At 39.3% G+C, this 19105-nt stretch overlaps 1 protein-coding gene across 1 annotated transcript in view; it reads right to left on the reverse strand.

The window, feature by feature from the left end:
* LOC108672425 (nidogen) overlaps positions 1-19105 on the reverse strand; it is a 37944-nt gene that overhangs the window by 1735 nt on the left and 17104 nt on the right. Inside the window, exons 16-30 of the mRNA XM_018160074.2 lie at positions 18965-19091; positions 17875-17973; positions 16702-16968; positions 15107-15712; positions 13872-13997; positions 10699-10827; positions 8457-8585; positions 7626-7756; positions 6763-6849; positions 6203-6365; positions 4639-4749; positions 3710-3884; positions 3110-3282; positions 1590-1698; positions 1392-1445 (exon numbers count right to left, since the gene is read on the reverse strand). Of these exons, the coding sequence (XP_018015563.2) occupies positions 1392-1445; positions 1590-1698; positions 3110-3282; positions 3710-3884; positions 4639-4749; positions 6203-6365; positions 6763-6849; positions 7626-7756; positions 8457-8585; positions 10699-10827; positions 13872-13997; positions 15107-15712; positions 16702-16968; positions 17875-17973; positions 18965-19091 (2486 nt within the window). The remainder of the gene's footprint in view (positions 1-1391; positions 1446-1589; positions 1699-3109; positions 3283-3709; positions 3885-4638; positions 4750-6202; positions 6366-6762; positions 6850-7625; positions 7757-8456; positions 8586-10698; positions 10828-13871; positions 13998-15106; positions 15713-16701; positions 16969-17874; positions 17974-18964; positions 19092-19105) is intronic.

Here is a 19105-nt window from a genome sequence, read left to right on the forward strand (position 1 = left end):
GTAACGCTTGTTAGGTGTAACGTCTAATGTAACGCATGTTAGGTGTAACGTCTAATGTAACGCATGTTAGGTGTAACGTCTAATGTAACGCATGTTAGGTGTAACGTCTAATGTAACGCATGTCAGGTGTAACGTCTAATGTAACGCATGTTATGTGTAACGTCTAATGTAACGCATGTTATGTGTAACGTCTAATGTAACGCATGTTATGTATTACGCCTAATGCACCGCATGTTACGTATTACGCCCAATGTAACGCTTGTTATGTATAACGCCTAATGTAACGCATGTTGCGTTGCATTACTGTTGAGTCCTACTGTTCGATCAATGTATTGTTATTAGATGACGTTGCTTATATATACTTAAGCAATTGAGCCTTTATATATATCATATATATATATATATATATATATATATATATAAGTCAGCATTTCATTTCGAACTCTCCGTATTGTGTAATGTTTGAGGGGAAATAGTTTCAAATTATTCAGAGTACATTGGCGTGCATGATTAATGTAAAATTACGGTTGATTAATGTAACATTGCGTTTGTCAGGATATGACAAACGCAAGGGCAAATCGCTAGAAACAAGAGACTTCGATTCATGATCAACATTTAAATCCAATTTGATACTTTCAAATAATTCTGAACGCGCATGCAATTTTCCACTCTCTTTAGGTCCATAACACGAAGGAATTAAAAATTGAAAATATCCAATTACTTGCACGTAAGATGACACATATGGGTTCAAAATGAGTACGATGTACAAGACGAGCTAAAGTAAAGGATAAAGTAAAAATTCTTCGCCAAACTCCAGGCCCTCAATATTATGGGTAAAGGTAAGTTGACTCACTTGATGGCAAAAGTTTAACACTATTACAATGTACAAACCTGGAAAATTTTCATCAGTTCCTCCAGGAGATAAAGCGAGCTGATTTAAACACCGTCGTTATCAACGAATCAACATGGCAGTCAAAATCATATTTTAATGTTCGTTTCTGATCGAAGACTTCCTTGGCAGCAATGATTATTATTTTAAATTATTGGATTATTATTTTTTCTCAGTTATTATCATGTCCAAATAAATGTAGGTGCGCTTCATTTGGAGTTGGCACATCAAAATGGCAGAGTATATTTGTAGTGCGTATTACATACGTTCAGTTTAAACTTTCCTACAGTGTGTTTCATGACCTGTTCCTGCTACTACTTTTCAAATACAACCTAACAAGCAAGGCAAACTTAACCTGCTTATATAAGATAAGTTTTAAGAATAGCCTTGAGATGAGATAAGCCTCGAAAAATAAAGATACATTTGAGAAACGTTGACTGAGTTGAGTTTTTTCAGATTAAGTATGAAATTTGAAGATTGTCTTAAGAAGGACAAAACTCACTCGGTCCAGTCGGTGTAGTAGAAGTGGTGAAGGTAGAGTGTCAGGCTGAAGGCTCTAAGGATGAAGTTATAGACGTGAGATAAGGACAGAACTCACTCGGTCCAGTCGGTGCAGTAGAAGTGGTGAAGGTGGAGCGTCAGGTTGAAGGCACTACTAAGGGTAAAGTTATAGACGTGTCATAAGAAGGACAAAACTCACTCGGTCCAGTCGGTGTAGTAGAAGTGGTGAAGGTGGAGCGTCAGGCCGAAGGGATACTTGGGCCCCCGAATGACCGTGCGTCTGTCGTGGCCGTTCACACCGACGCACTCTGAACACACATATAAATCTACTAGAAATCTACAATAAAAATATTTGAATCCTCAAATAAATTGTTAAAATAACATTTTTAATAATTAGATTCTTCGCTACAATTTTATTATTCTTATACTAAAGCAATTATCAGTAATTATAAGCACGATCAAATCTATTTGATTTTACCAAAAGGAATCACGACCAGACGCAGGTGTCATGTCTGTCACATGGATTACAATGACAGCCAGGAAATTCTTCGAATGAACAGACGGGAACTACTTTGACTGTCCAGACATGAATTACTTTGATGACCATAACTCAATGTCCCACTAGTAGGTACATATCAGCCCATGAAATGCTACCAATATTTCTGATAAGCAGACACCGATTTCAGCGACGCCTGTCAATCAGGTTGACTCATCAATCACTTTAAACTCCAGTGAAATTCGAAATTTTCCATATATTTACATATACAGGGTGAACTAGAATTAACTGACCCTTTTAATTTGTTAATAAATAAAAAACTAAGAACGTTATGAAGTTGAAACTTGTTTTATTTAAAAGAAGAACATTTTTATGGTAATATTGTATCCAAGTTTTTAGGATACAATAACTAACTAGGATACAATATTACATACAATATTTTAACTAATACATATTATTAATACATTATAAATATTTTAACTAATACAATAATAAAATATCGTAATAGGATACAATATTTTAACTAGGATACAATATTACCATAAAAATGTTCTTCTTTTAAATAAAACAAGTTTCAACTTTCATAACGTTGTTAGTTTTTTATTTATTAACAAATTAAAAGGGTCAGTTAATTCTGGTTCATTCTGTACTTTCGGCTAATTAAGGAAACACAGATAATAAGAACTCCTGTAGCACCCGAACATGATTGACTAGTTAATCACCAAACTTTTTCACCAAATTGTATCTACTTTCTGCGAAGTGAACACAGATGTTAACAACCCCTGAATCACCTTATCATGATGGACTTGTTAAGGATAAATCTTTTTCAAGCTTCATAACACTCTGCAGATGTAAACCTAATTTCTACTATTTAAATACCGATTTTAACAACTCCTGTATCACCTTATATTGATGAACTGGTTAATGACAAATCTTCTTTGTACTTTATCAGATTTTGCAGTTATACACCTAATTTCTACTATACAAATACCGATATTACGAACTCCTGTGTCACCCTATAGTGATGACCTGATTAATGACAAATCTTCTCTGTGCTTAAATACATTTTGCATATATATATACCTAATTTCTAATATTTTAATGCCGATATTACGAACTCCCGTAACACCCTATAGTCATGAACTGGTTAATGACAAATATTCTTCGTACTTTATTAAATTTTGCAGATAAACACCTAATATGTACGTTAATAACGTAAATACCGATCTTGTTGACGCCGGCATCGGCCCAGCAGAGAGTGGAAGTCTCGAAGTCGACGACGAGTGAGTTGGGCAGCTGGATGTCCTTGTCGACCAGCACGCGGCGGTACGAACCGTCCAGCCCAGAGGACTCAATCTTCGGGCCCTCTCGGTTCCAGTCCGTCCAGAACAAAAGCCTTACAACACAATTTGAGGGACAGAACCGTTATGTAATTTCAAACGTATTTCGAGTTGCAGAAATCAAGTATTCAAATAAGTAAATTAGAAACTCGTATGGTTTTTATTTTCTTTGATTGTTTTCGTATGGCTTCTCACATGCATTGGCGGTTACTGATAACTTAATCCATTTATAGCAGAGTATAGTAGACCGTAACTAATGTGCATCTGACTTCATTTGACAAAGAAGGCTACCCCCATTTATAGCTAGACTTCTAACAAAGTAATCCGAGTACAATAATTATAATTATATTAAAATTTACATTCTAACCGCATGCACTGTGATCTCTACCGAGCAAAAACTAACGAATTTCATGTTCTTCTTACTTCTTGAGCGTATAATGACAGAATAAGTAATAATCAATAGAGATGTCGTTAGTTCTCTACCCTCTGCCGGGATGGACGGCGATGCCGCGCGGGTTGACGAGGTCGCCCGTGACGACCGTGCGACGAAGACCGCCTTCGATGGACGACGCCACGATCTCGTCGTTGCCGGAGTCTGTCCAGTAAATGTTGCGCGAGATCCAGTCCACAGCCACGTCCTCAGGAGACCCGATAATGCCTGCGCATAATGTTTCATCCTCAGATTTAGTTAATTAGCGCAAGTTTTGATCCGGTGATTTTCTGTCTCGACTCTCACAGCTCTGATCGGCTCATGACAGCCCTCTTCTTGACTCACCCATACATGTGGCCCAGTCCAAGGCGCAACTCACCCATTCACATGACACACCTTACCCATGACCATGTCATGACTCACCCATGACCACGTCACAACTCACTCATGCACACGTCACAACACACCCATGACCACATCACAACTCACCCATGCACACGTCACAACTCACCCATGACCACGTCACAACTCACCCATGACCACGTCACAACTCACCCATGACCACGTCACAACTCACCCATGCACACGTCACAACTCAACCATGACCACGTCACAACTCACCCATGACCACGTCACAACTCACCCATGACCACGTCACAGCTCACCCATGACCACGTCACAACTCACCCATAACCACATCACAACTCACCCATGCACACGTCNAACTCACCCATAACACGTCACAACTCACCCATAACACGTCACAACTCACCCATAACACGTCACAACTCACCCATAACACGTCACAACTCACCCATAACACGTCACAACTCACCCATAACACGTCACAACTCACCCATAACACGTCACAACTCACCCATAACACGTCACAACTCACCCATAACACGTCACAACTCACCCATAACACGTCACAACTCACCCATAACACGTCACAACTCACCCAAAACAAGTCACAACTCACCCATGCTAACGACAGGCTTGCGCTCTGTGCCGTCGTAGTTGCAGGATCGTATTGTGCTCGTGCGCACGTCAGTCCAGTAGTAGCGGCCAGCGAAACAGTCCACGTCCGCGCCTGGTCATGGCCACGAGTTAACTAATGGATCACGAGTACTAAATACTTATACTATTGAATTTAATTAAACTATTTATATCGAATTAGGGTCATTATATGATTAATAAACTGATTGAAACCCCTAAATAATATCGAAAAACTCATACGAGTTGCCAAATATAATAATTCTGCGGTATGTACAGCACTCATAATAATAATAATAATAATAGTATTAATAATAAAAATAATAATAATAATAATAATAATAATAATAATAATAATAATAATAATAATAATAATAATAATAATAATAATAATAATAATAATAATAATAATAATAATAATAATAATAATAATAATAATAATAATAATAATAATAATAATAATAATAATAATAATAATAATAATAATAATAATAATAATAATAATAATAATAATAATAATAATAATAATAATAATAATAATAATAATAATAATAATAATAATAATAATAATAATAATAATAATAATAATAATAATAATAATAATAATAATAATAATAATAATAATAATAATAATAATAATAATAATAATAATAATAATAATAATAATAATAATAATAATAATAATAATAATAATAATAATAATAATAATAATAATAATAATAATAATAATAATAATAATAATAATAATAATAATAATAATAATAATAATAATAATAATAATAATAATAATAATAATAATAATAATAATAATAATAATAATAATAATAATAATAATAATAATAATAATAATAATAATAATAATAATAATAATAATAATAATAATAATAATAATAATAATAATAATAATAATAATAATAATAATAATAATAATAATAATAATAATAATAATAATAATAATAATAATAATAATAATAATAATAATAATAATAATAATAATAATAATAATAATAATAATAATAATAATAATAATAATAATAATAATAATAATAATAATAATAATAATAATAATAATAATAATAATAATAATAATAATAATAATAATAATAATAATAATAATAATAATAATAATAATAATAATAATAATNAACACATGCCACTAACCCATGCCACTAACCCTTGCCACTAACCCATGCCACTAAACCATGTTACTAACCCATGCCACTAACCCATGCCACTAACCCTTGCCACTAACCCATGCCACTAAACCATGTTACTAACCCATGCCACTAACCCTTGCCACTAACCCATGCCAATAATCCATGCCACTAATCCATGCCACTAACCCATGCCACTAACCAATGCCACTAACCCATGCCACTAACCCTTGCCACTAACCCATGCCAATAATCCATGCCACTAACCCATGCCACTAACCCTTGCCACTAACCCTTGCCACTAACCCTTGCCACTAACCCATGCCACTAACCCATCCTACTACCCATCCCACTAACCCATCCCACTAACCCATGCCACTAACCCATGCCACTAACCCATGCAGCTGAAGCCGTCTCCGATGAAGCCGCGCTGACACTGGCACGAGAAGCCGAGGCTGCTGACAGGGTCTGGCTGACAGGCCGCTTGAGTATGACACATGGACGGGTTTTGCTGACACGACTGTGTCGGCTGACAGTAATAACCGTCTCCTGTGTACCCCTGAGGGTGAAAGCACGAGTGCAAGTAACCGTTTAATGTATGAAGTGAATAAGCTCAGTTAATGAGTTGGTAAATAACTATCTCATAAAAACACACAAAATAACACGTCGTTCGGTACCTCGTTTTCTATTACGGTTGCACAGAAAACAAGAAAAGTTTTTCATTCCTTGGCGCCTAAGTCTGCTGGAAGAAAGTAAATTTTCATATGATCTCTCAACGATCACTCCAAATAAATATCGTGTTATTTGCAGTTTTTCGTTGAAATGTACGATTAAGCTAACAACTCGAAGAGGTATGTTAAACTAGCCGCTCTCACCTTCCTATACAATTAAATCACCTTCCTATACAATGGTACAAATATAATTTTTAATAAACGTTTAACTTAATATAAGATTACCTGTTGGCACATGCACCTGAAATCCCGCGGTGCAAACTCGATGCACCTGGCGAACTGGCCGCAGTTTTGCAGTATCTTGCAGTTAAGCTGTAGGCGAGGTTTAAAAGTCATTAGCTGGATTAACTGGAGAAAATAAGCACGTGCGTATTTTTATTCATTTTATTTTTAGCAAAGTGAATCTAAAGCTAAAACCAAAAAAGTTGGAACACGGGAATTTTTAACCTCTTTCATTGACGAGAAATTTTTACTGTATTTGGCATAAGCACCTTAGAAATGGAAATAAATCGAAAATGGAAAGAACAATTTTGAAAGATGATAGACTCCCTACAGCCGGTTGGAGATTATCTCATAAACAGTCGGAATAAAAGTATCAAGCTTGAAAACGTGACTAATACCTAATAATGGACAATTATTTAAGGAGGAAAATTGCGTTATGGATCATGCAGAGTCAAACCAAAATACTAACCAAAAATGGTAGTCTGTCTGCGGCTTCAGTACTTTCGAAGAAGTGAGGAATGTCAATATGAATGGAAGAAAACCTTATTACATACAGTACGAGGTAATAAGATTTCTTTTAAACGGGTAAGTAAGTTAGAGCGCATCACAGATAATTATATTTAGGAAGCCACCACATCGACACCATCTTAACCCAAAAATTGAGACCCGCAGTCAGACTGTGCGAGATCGCTGAGGAACTAAAGCCGAGAGCACGAGACTTTACCATGAGGAAGAGAGAGACTGACTCGGGAGGATAACTTGTTTGTGGAACAACCAATTGATGACGAACAAATGATGAATTAAAGCCAATGAACTGGGTGAACTTTAAACAATTTGCTAGTAAATATAATGATAGAAGATAAAACCTGGAGTTCACTGCAGAATTTTCCGTCGCCTTCGTAACCAGGTCGGCACTGGCATCGATGTGTGAGTGCCACGGTGTCGAAGACGCAGTCAGCGTGGTGATGGCAGTCGTTGATGATGTTGCAGTTGGAATCTTGACCAAAAAATTCCTTTACAATTATAGCGCCATAATATTAAAGCTCGTTTCAATTGCAATCATCGATATTAAATACTAAATATCTATTAGAAGTTAGCATGAGTACAGTGTGCAGAGTAAACGAGGGGCCTCAGTTAGTAGGTACCTGTTCTGATGAGAGCAGATCTGTCTGGAAACAAATCTACGAGTGTTCTTATGCACAAGAGATGTAGGGGCCAAGTTGTATTGCTAACTTCTGTACTCGAGATGTATAGATTGGTGTATATTACTCGAGATGTAAAGATTGGTATATAGTTGAAAGTTGTGGTGTATAGCGTACCGTTTTCTAAAGTCAAGCATCCGCTTCAAATGTCCTGTAAATATTGATTTACGGTCTTCCCTTATTTCTATATTGGTGTCAACCTAAATATTATATATTAAAATGAAATACTTTTCATTTTAATATTGTATAATCAATAATTAGTAAAAACTTAATTGATTAAATGTTTGCTAAATTATATTAATATACCATTACTTATTTTAAGAACACTAAATTCAAAATCAATTCAATTCGCCAGAACAAGAAGACGACAGTCGCTCGGAAGCAAAAAATTAGATTTTTTGCACCAAACACTATTTATTCTACTAAATATTTCCGTTCAAAGCAGATTTAAAATTCAACTGAGGGTTGCCACAAGATCCCTCGTGGTGCACGCACCAGGCGAGGGCACACAGCTCCTGCCGTCGCCCAGGTAGCCCGGGTTGCAGCTGCAGCGGTAGCGCTGCGTCGCGTCGTCGTAGCCGCACTGAGCGTTCAGGTCGCAGTCACGCAGACTGTTACAGTCGTCTGCAAAATAAACCAGATCAGCCGCTTTACATATTTTTACTTTTTAGCGCATTTTCTCATTTATGGAAAAATGGCGCTATTGTGCTCGTCATGACCGTCAGTCTCTATGTCTGTCCGTCTGTCTGTCCGTCCGTGACTTCACGTTTTCGTCGACGAGAAAACACGCTCTCTGTCACTCACTGCAGTGAGTGCTGAGTTTTATTTATTTCTTTTTCTCTCTTCTTTTTGTCACTCATTTCCAAAACATACAGCAATCACCCAATAGTAGCTTTTTCTGTGAGTGTCATTACAGTGTTTAAAACAAACTTACCTGAATTTTGCCAAGCCAAAAATACCCTAACCTAACCGAAGCGAACGAGGTGCATTCTCATTCACTGCGCACTATATGGCAGTGTATTTCTACGTCATGACCTTATGGGTCATTTGTGATTTAGAAAATTCATCAAAAGTCCATCTTGGCAAACCTAATTTCGGTTCCATGGATAGATTTTCTAGACTGTTATGCGATATATCAATAACCTTGCATCAATGAATAAATTAACTCAAATGAATATACTTCTAATCAACTTCTAAGTAAGGGTAATTCGGCAGAGCAGTAAAAAACTTTTTTAAAATGTGGGCCAAGAAATTACAACTGCACACACATCAGATGGTTCACTCATTACAAATGAAAGTCGAACCAGTAATACAGGTAGTTTCAATTGAAAGATCTTTCAAATTTAATTTCAAGTGAAATATTAATTTCCTCAATGAAACTACACAAAATGATACTAAAATCTGTTTGCATCTCACGCACGGAAACAAGCTGTTTTACATGCGAGTACTAACATACATTTGGGCGGAAATATCATGTCATTACCGCACAGCTTTTGCGTGCGCAAGATGACCCGTAATCTTACCGCATGACTCGAATTACTCATAGAATAGAAGTGTCGGCGTTGAAGAAATAGGCCCATGGCCTGTTGCCGAGTCTTGAATTTTTCGTGACTTGATTCACAAGGGATCCGGCCTTTGGAACCCGATTTTTCCATAACTGACGATAAATTGAGATAGCTGCTGGACTTATTGCCTGGTCCGTAATTTGCTAGGCATTTTAAGACTGAACATATGCTCTTGCATAGCTTCGTCTAGTCTGTTTTTGAAGATGTTCATACTCGGAGCTTCAACGATGCTATCAGGGAGGCTGTTCCACATGTCGGTGACTCGAATCGAGAAGAAATGTTGTCGCATGGATGTGTTCCAACGCTGTTTTTTTAGTTTATAGCCGTGGCCCCTGGTGTTGGTTCTTTTTTCAAATTCTAGTAATCCTTCTGGGACCTTGTATAAGCCATGAGTATAAAGCCGGCAACATTCCTTCGTTCAAAGTTTTTCGAAAAAGTGACGTCAGAGGGCCGGCTAGGACAGTTGCTAACTCTTTGAGTAATCTGGGTTGGACTCATACCGAATGCGAAGCTTCAGTTTTGTAGGTATAAACTGATATACGTAAACTGATCTGATCGTAAAATGCCCTTTGATCGGATTTTCTGTCCTTGATTTCACACTGTGTGGTAGAGAGTTATTGTAAATACATCAACTTGCACTTGAGTAACAAGTTAAGTAACTGCATAGAACCACAAACATGGCTGCTCCTAGGATGCGTTCTGAAAACAATTCACGGGTTACCGATGTGAACGATAATCAATTTTTTGCTACGAAAGCTCGAATTAGCTTAAGTTTTATGAGAGTTTATAGCCAATTATTCATTGTAGACAGAGATGTTTTAAAGTATCACGCACACGCCTTATAGCCCCTGTCACTCGCCCGTATACACGCCACAGAAGTACACAAGCACTCACACACGTTACCTGCCACACGCACTCGTGATCCGTAACCACGTGATAAGTACAATCAGGCATGAACACGAATACACGGGCCTACACACATAATATGAGCAGAAGAACAGCAAAGCACTAACTATCCCTCAACAGCACACGCACGTACTGCACGCACACGCACGTACTGCACGCACACGTACGTACTGCACGCACACGCACGTACTGCACGCACACGGACGTAATGCACGCACACGCACGTACTGCACGCACACGCACGTACTGCACGCACACGCACGTACCTTCAGGCGTGCATACGGTGCCGTCGCCCACGTAGCCTGAGATGCACACGCACACGGAGCGCATCTCGAGGTCGTCGTGCAGACACTGGGCGTTCACGTGACAAATGTTCACTTTGTCGCACGAAAAATCTGGAGACGCAAGAAAGAATGCCATGAGTAACTGTTAAATTAAATTATATTCTCTTGTCTCCTGTAAAGTGGGTAGCCTTACACAGCTCATGAACACGCACGAGGCTTCTGTCACAAAACAGAGCGCTCGAGTTACTGTGATACAAGGAGGGTGTGCGTCGCCACTGTTACCACTTTTTGTGGTGTTAGTGCTAGCTCTTTAAATGCATGTTATACTGAAGTATATCAGCGGAAAGGCTGCAAGAGAGTGCAAGGCATAGTAAAAAGTGTTGTAACGAGTGTTAAAAAGTGTTTTAAAAGTTTTTCATTTAATTTTTCCGGACAGAATCCAGGCAATACAACTACTTCGATTCGCTAGGAAGTACTTGCTAAGTCAACAGGTGCAAGTGCCAACAAGAGAACACAATATCCTGGATCTATTCTTCACCAGCAATGAAGAACTGGTTGCTGATATTCGTGTTGAGGAGACCGCACTGCCAGACCATAGACTAGTAGTGGTCGAGACAACAATTGAGAGGGCAAACCAGCTCAGACCTACATCTCGAGAGGGCCTGGCTGGGCTACATTTTCACCATCAAAGAACGGACTGGGAGGCCATTGGGAACGAACTCCTCGAAGCCTTCTGAAGAACCGAGTTCCTGGAGTTAAATTCCAAAGCAATGTTCAAGCTGTGCCATGTATGACTGCAGGTATGCGCGCGTCACACGCCGGCATGAACGACCCCAAAACGGCACATAATTCCAAGAGACAGAAGAACCCTCATGAGGAAACGATCGATTGTGAAAAAGCAAATAGCGGCTGCCTCCAGGAATATGGAGAGGTGGAGGCTGGCGCATCTAAAAGAAAAAATTTAGGGAACGCAACGACAGCCGCGGGACTCACACGAGGCTTAGCAACAAGCATAGGAGGTGCGAGCGGTGGCTGCCATTCGGGAGAATCCCAAATATATCTCAAAAATGCCCAGTCAAAGGCCAAAATCGGAGCATCAGTGCGGCCTCTGAAGAATAATGATGTAATCATTAGAGACGACCAGGGCATGTGCTAACTGCTAGGAACGCCGTTTGAAAAGCATTCAGCAAACCCCGATACTCAAGACAGGAGAACGAAATTGGAATTCTTCAAGAACTGATAGTGGGCGAGTGCTAACGAAGATTGAGTTCGAAACACCGGATCTAGAGAAGAGTATCCAAGAATTATCGACTTATTCGGCTCTTGGTACAGATGGATTCCCTGCAGTGTTACTGAAAAAAATGTGTCGGTGCACTATAGGTCCTTCTGACTCTGCTCTGGAAAATATCATTGCGTGAGGGAAACTTTCCTAATTACGTAAAATTAGGGCGAATAATCTCATGTATAAAGGAGATGCGAAAGACAAACCCTGAAAAACAGGCCGGTTGCATTAACATCACATGTACGTAATCAAAGTATTTGAGAGGGACGTGGCCAGAAGGTTGATGCAGTACATGGAAGAAGCTAAATTTTTCAATAGAAGACAACACGGTTTAAGCGAGATCGCTCCTGTTTGTCGCAGTTACTGGAGCATCACACCAAATACTGGTCGCGTTGTGAAGTGGTTTATTTAAACTTTGCGAAAACGTTTGACCAAGCTGACCATGTTGTGTTCCTCAGAAAATTAAGGCTACTGGGTGTCCGAGGCGAATTGTGGTACGGATCCAAAACTTCATAATTGAAAGACTACAAGCTGTCGTTGTTGGAGGCTTAAGATCGAGTGAAGCGAGGGTTAAAAGTCGAGTACCACAGGGAACGGTACTCGGCCCTATACTCTTCTTCATCCACATCGCAGACATAGATGTGACAGTAAACCACGTCTAGTCATTCGTGGACGACAATAGGATACTAATGACTATTACGGACAGGACAGGCTGCGAGAGGATGCAAAAAAACCTCTCTGTAAAATATGACTGGGCCGATTTGAACTACATGCAGTTCAAGGGAACCAAGTTTGAGATTCGGAGATACAAAGGTAGCAGAAGAGCTGGTATGGAGCACCGCTACCTGGAACCTGACGGCTCGGAAGTCGGAAAGAAGCGACTCGTCCGCGATCTAGTGTAGGAGCGTTGACGAATACTCAAGTCAAGTATAGTGATCACATAGCGGCAATAACCGCAAGAGGCAGGCGGCAGATGGAGTGGATTTGGCAGACGTTCAGAAAAAGAGAAGCGGAACCGATGATCACACTCATCAGAGCCCTAGTGATACCTCTCATTGAAAACTGCTTCCAGCTCTAAACCACGTTCACACTCAGCGCAGTACGGCACCTGGAAGAGATCCAGCGAACCTTCAGTTCCAGGATCAGAGAGATGGAGGAGTTGAACTACTGAGGGAGATTGAGGCGCCTGAGTCTGTACTCACTGCAGAGGAGACTGTAGAGGTATGTCATTCTGTATACATGAAAAGTAATACATGGAATGGCACCAAACTTTGACAGCGAGACCTTCAGGATTGAAACATACCATAACGAGGGAAGCAGAAGACCGTGAAGGATTCCCCCACTACGTAACAGATCTGCGGTCAGATTTCAATGCCTTCGTGAAAGATCTTTTTCCGTGGCAGGGCCTAGGCTGTTTAACGTCCTACCGAAGGATCAAAAAGAGGGTGAGTTCACCCTGGATGCCTTCAAGAGACGACAGAACGTGTTCTTGGGCACATTCCCAGATCGTCCGCCCCTGTGCCACAACCACCGGCAAGAAGCAAGCAACAGCAAACTGGCCGGTCCAAATGATGGCGGGGGCTTGATAGTCAGAGGCGGCGATTCATCGTGGCCTGGGACTGATACATCCGAAACATAAACTAAGAATATACTGTGCTCACAGCCACCGCTCATGCCCTGGGCATCTTTGACGCCGACATTATAATTCCTTACCGGCCCTACTTACCGGCCTTGCACTGAGTGCGTTTATAAAAATACTTTTTTGTTCACGCCGTTGACATATGCAACACTATTACAAGAATTTAGTAATGATATCGCACTCGATTTAAAAAATACTTTGCCCGTCCACAACTGAGGAAGTCGCTTGACCGACCTTGCCGGATGCACGTGAAGCCGTCACCCACGAAGCCAGGGTTGCAGCGACACACGTGGAGGTCGATGTGAGGCTCATACACGCACGCCGCGTAGTCGTGGCACACGGCCTCCCCGTCACACGACACTGTTGGCATTCACGCTTGTCAAACAACACTGTGGCACTCACACGTGCCAGACGTCACTGTTGGACCTCGTGTGTCGCACGATACAATCGGTACTAACGCGTCAATCTAAACTGTTGGCGCTCACAGGTGTTACACGATCTGATAGCACCCACACGTTTCATACGTACTAACACTCAAATGTTACCTACCATGCTTAAGTCACATAGACAGTAAAAAGACACCATTATCATCTGGCACTCCATCGACACTAAGCGGCACAATTGGAAGCACATGAGCATATCAAATATGTACATTTTACTCCACAGCTGTTAATTGAATTTATATTTATTGTTTACCTATATGTTCAAAAGCTTGCATAGGAACTGTGAAAGTAGCTCTCTGAATGACAGAAAATTATAAATAAGTAAACGGCTGGTTGCCTCAAAAGTTTCCTGATAATATTTCTGTGAAAATTATTGTATCGAAATACAAACAAATTTACTACAATTGTATAGTTTACAGTGTATATTTAAGATCATTTGGTGTGTTGAATCCATGAATAGCTAAGCAAATTACACAAGCGTATTGGATGCAAGCATAAAAAACTGTCAAGTTAAGATACCCGAAAAGTAACATGGAAGGGACAACCAAAGTTAGTGTTAAAAACACACAAACAAGGACGTCCTAATAAATGCGTCCATTGCCCTGGCCTACTGATTAGTTTAAATTCTTTCACACAGAGCGCTGAGTTAGCCTTTAATCGTCATTCATAGTATATAATGTGTCAAATTTAGCATTGAATATTACGTAGAATTCATTCTTTTCTGGTTCATTTTCACCAAAGTCAAACATCGAATGAAAGTTTGTCGTATGCTACTAATGAAAAAATATATTTTTTTGCAACTGCTATGCGTAAATTCATTAAGAGATACTACTTTGCAGAACTCAAAGTTAAATCTAATTGATAAGCGGCATATTCACTGAACGAATGAAAGCCGTTCCCAACAGATGTGTCAATTCGAGTCAATTGAGTCTCTCAAAGAAGCTTTCGTTAAAGGCGAAAGGCGTAATAGTGATTAAGCCAATGTCCCAAATCAGCGTTTCAACACAATAAGAAAACGCATCCTACACTCAAGAAGTGAATCCTGTTTGTGGTGCAGAGGCCTTCCAGGCGCATACCCTGACGGAAAGACTGGATAACGTCCAGGATCTTCATGATCAATATCTTGATCATCGTGACGTCCTCGATCGTCATGATCTTGGTATGGATCAGCGTGACGTCCTCGATCATCATGATCAGGGTATGGAAAATCGTGACGTCCCCGATCATCATGATCAGGGTATGGATCATCGTGACGTCCTCGATCATCATGGTCAGGGTATCGATCATCGTGACGTCCCCGATCATCATGATCAGAGTATGGATCATCGTGACGTCCTAGATCATCATGATCAGAGTATGGATCAGCATGACGTCCTCGATCATCATGGTCAGGGTATCGATCATCGTGACGTCCTCGATCGTTATGATCAGGATATGGATCAGGAAATCTTGCTCCGTTCTGTCTCTGACCGTCAGAGTTGAAGTAATCGCGCGTTCCACCCCCTTTTATGCCGTAGTTGTAGTTGGGGCTGTTCGCCGGGTAGCAAGTTCTGCCGAGACCACGGAAGACGAAACCGAGCGGGCAGATGCAAGATAAAGGACTGCCCCTGCATTCTGGAACTGGGCGACCTTCTGCTCATCACATCAAATATTTTAGAGAGAAGGCTGATGAATGTCGCGAAGCCCTCAATGAATATATATTATGTGGGCGGCCATAACTGTAGGCAGGTACACGCAAAAGCCATCAAACTAACGATTCTAAATTTAGTATGGAACTATTAACGGTGACTTTTAGATGAACAGGTCATACTAGCAATTTCTACAGGCAATTGTTAAACGAAAAAAACTGATTAAATATAAATCCATCAAAATCTGTTCTACATCACTACATTAATAGCTAATAGGCAATTTTTATACTAGGCAGAACTACAAGCAAGTTATGAAACTTGTATTACATGCAGCCAATGCTAATGGTTAATGTCCCAGCAGGTTTATTATCACTAACTGCGATTGTTAAGGATAGGCACAAAAATACTATAACCATATCAGCCACACAGATAATAATATTCCATAATGACAATAAAACTTTTAATTTTTAACTTTAATATTCGAGGAATGAGTGTGACGATGAAGGAAAGAATGCTTAAACACGATTTAAACAATTCGATCAAATCTACCATTGAACAAGATGAGGTCTTCGTTTATTGGTCTAGTTCCCCAAGTACAAGTGGAATGTTTAGAAATCTGCAACTGAAGAGACCAACACAAAATAGTTGATTGATCACATTTGAAATATTTCGACTGATCACGTGGTAATGACATCTCACAATCATCAATAAATACTTACTAAGCGAATTGACACATTTTATGTGCTTTTAAACTAAAAATGTATGGAAACTAAGATGTGGCAATGAACAAACACGGTTTCTTTAATTCAACTTTGAAAAACCTGATGATGAATTTCGAGAGGTTGAACTGCTGGAAAATATGTTAAAGTTTTAAGTTCTACTACAGAAAAAATATTAGCATCAAACCATGGGATTCAAGTCAACTCTGTTGAGAAATTGTTCAAACTAAAAACGAAGCAAAACAAGAACTCGCTACAATCAGTCAGAAGTTACCGTCCAAGACGTTGCCCAGAGAGTAGTCAGGATACTGAGGTAGGCCATGTAGATCATCCCCAGCCTTTCCTGCTTCGTATGGAGGGCCGTAGGGTTGGGGAATGGATGGTTGGGGAAAGGATGGTTGGGGGAAGGATGGTTGGGGGAAGGATGGTTGGCGCTCATGTTGAGGTTCGCAAGTGTTGTGGGGGAAATGATAGTAGAAGCCGTCCGGGCACGCGCATGGAAACTTTCCGTCACAGTCTGGCGCCGGTCGCTCGTCATGATCTGAAATACTCTTCGCTAAATCCAAAGTTTGGAACTGAAATTTCACCCGCATTATTTAGTAGGCATGCTTGAACACTTGCTTTCAATTATTTGTCAAAAGAGAGTGGTAACGTAAAATATCAATTGTTTGTTTAAAATCCATATCCGGAAATTAATTATTATATATTTCTTACTTAACGAAGACTAAAAAAAGTATTGAGCACTAGTAGCTTCAACATATTCAATTGTTAAAAAAAGTTATTGAGATGGACCTCGACCTAGAATATGATATTGAAAGTATTTCATCTGCTGCTTACGAACTGTTAGATGACACGTTTGGCCTCTAAAGATTTCTATTCCTCGGAAAATCTGTCGAAAATGTCTATGAAATATGCGATTTAATCTAATTCAATCAATAAAACGAAGAATTCCACACCTCGACTCTTATCATATGAAATTTATTTTATGCACTAATTTCAGACACTTTAATTTCCAGATACTTGAACTTTTTTTAATTGAAGTTTAGACACATTTAGTTGATATTTGGGTATTCATGAATCATTTGGACATGGAAATTGAGTTGACTTCACTAATCAACGAGTGAATAACTCAGTAACATTAAACTAATAGTCTTTTCAGAATTTTTCAAACTATAGTATCTGAAGTATGGTATTTAAAATTTTCATATTAAAGTAGAGACTCCAGAAGAAAATCTAAAGGGATTATTGCATTAATAATTTCAATGCTGATTTGATCAGGGGCCATACTTGCAAAAATCGTTAAGTGAACGTAAGTACTTACGCTCTATTTTCTTGTTCATGATTGGTGGATTTTGCTTGAAAGGCCGTCAATGATTGGCTAATGAACTTGCGGTCTCGTAACTTTTTTTTGAAAGTATAGGCCCAGTTAGCCATTCTTAACACTCACCAGAAGTTGCTCGTTCGCAGACGTTGAAGCGAGGGTCGTACGCCCAGCCTGCAGGACACAGGCACTTCGCGTGCCCGCAGTACGGTTGCGGCCGCTGATCTGGGGGAGCAAATGAGGAAACTGTAGAAAACTTTTATCTTATTGAGTAGGGGCATAATGCGTCATATTAAGTAGGACGTCGGCGTAGTGCGTCATATTAAGTAGGACGTCGGCGTAGTGCGTCATATTAAGTAGGACGTCGGCGTAGTGTGTAATATTAAGTAGGACGTCGGCGTAGTGTGTAATATTAAGTAGGACGTCGGCGTAGTACGGTTAGAAAGGAAGCATGCGAGACTTATGTTCAACACTTCGATTATTTGTATCTTCGCGGAGCAGCGTTACGCTGCCTTCACAAATTTATTTTGTGCCATAATTACACTCTCTCAGTAATGATGAAAAGGTGTTAACGGAAATTAGTCGTAGAGGGAGATTTATTTACATATATATTCGATATGCACTTACTGATTCACTGTGTGATTGTCTCGAATATATCGGGCCATCCTAATATTTGTTTATCTTGTCTGACTTCAGAGGAAATCAGCCCAATAAGTTATTTCAATCCGTCAAAATTAAAACTTTTTTCGACAAGAATAATAGCACAAATAAATGCATATGCATAGTGATATGTTGAAAAACTTTCAAATTCAGCAAAGTTATTGAATTTTGCATCATTCATTCATTAATAATTGTGGGAGGAACTTTGAATCATTATAGTGAACGTAACTATACCGAAACTTTAATACAACGACTTGAAAAATAGTGAATGTTGTTGATGAAGACCGAACACGTTTTTCTTACAACAAATGCATATCTTACTAGCAAATATAGCATTCAAATTACGAATTAAAAGCATATACATGAAAAGGTTCAACTTTATTTAAGGTCCAGCGACGGTCGAGATTAATACTTCATTAACAATGAGTTTGCTCCCATAGATATTGTGCTCATGGTGATCTTGAATGGTGACATGGTGATATTCTGGAAAACCAAATTGTATTACCATCCCCGTTACAAACATCACATTCAGACAATCGTTTCCAACTCTTCTTACCTAACTGATCGCCAGCGGAGTGAGAGCTGCCGTCATATGAGTGCGGGTGGCATTTCCCAGTGAATTTGTTGAACTTGTGTCCCGGTGGACAGAAGCACGTGCCTAAAGTGCATATCGGCTCCCCAGCCTGCACGTACATGA

The sequence above is a fragment of the Hyalella azteca genome, unplaced genomic scaffold (assembly GCF_000764305.2).
Source record: "Hyalella azteca isolate HAZT.00-mixed unplaced genomic scaffold, Hazt_2.0.2 contig8433, whole genome shotgun sequence".
NCBI classification, from domain to species: Eukaryota; Metazoa; Arthropoda; class Malacostraca; order Amphipoda; family Hyalellidae; genus Hyalella; species Hyalella azteca.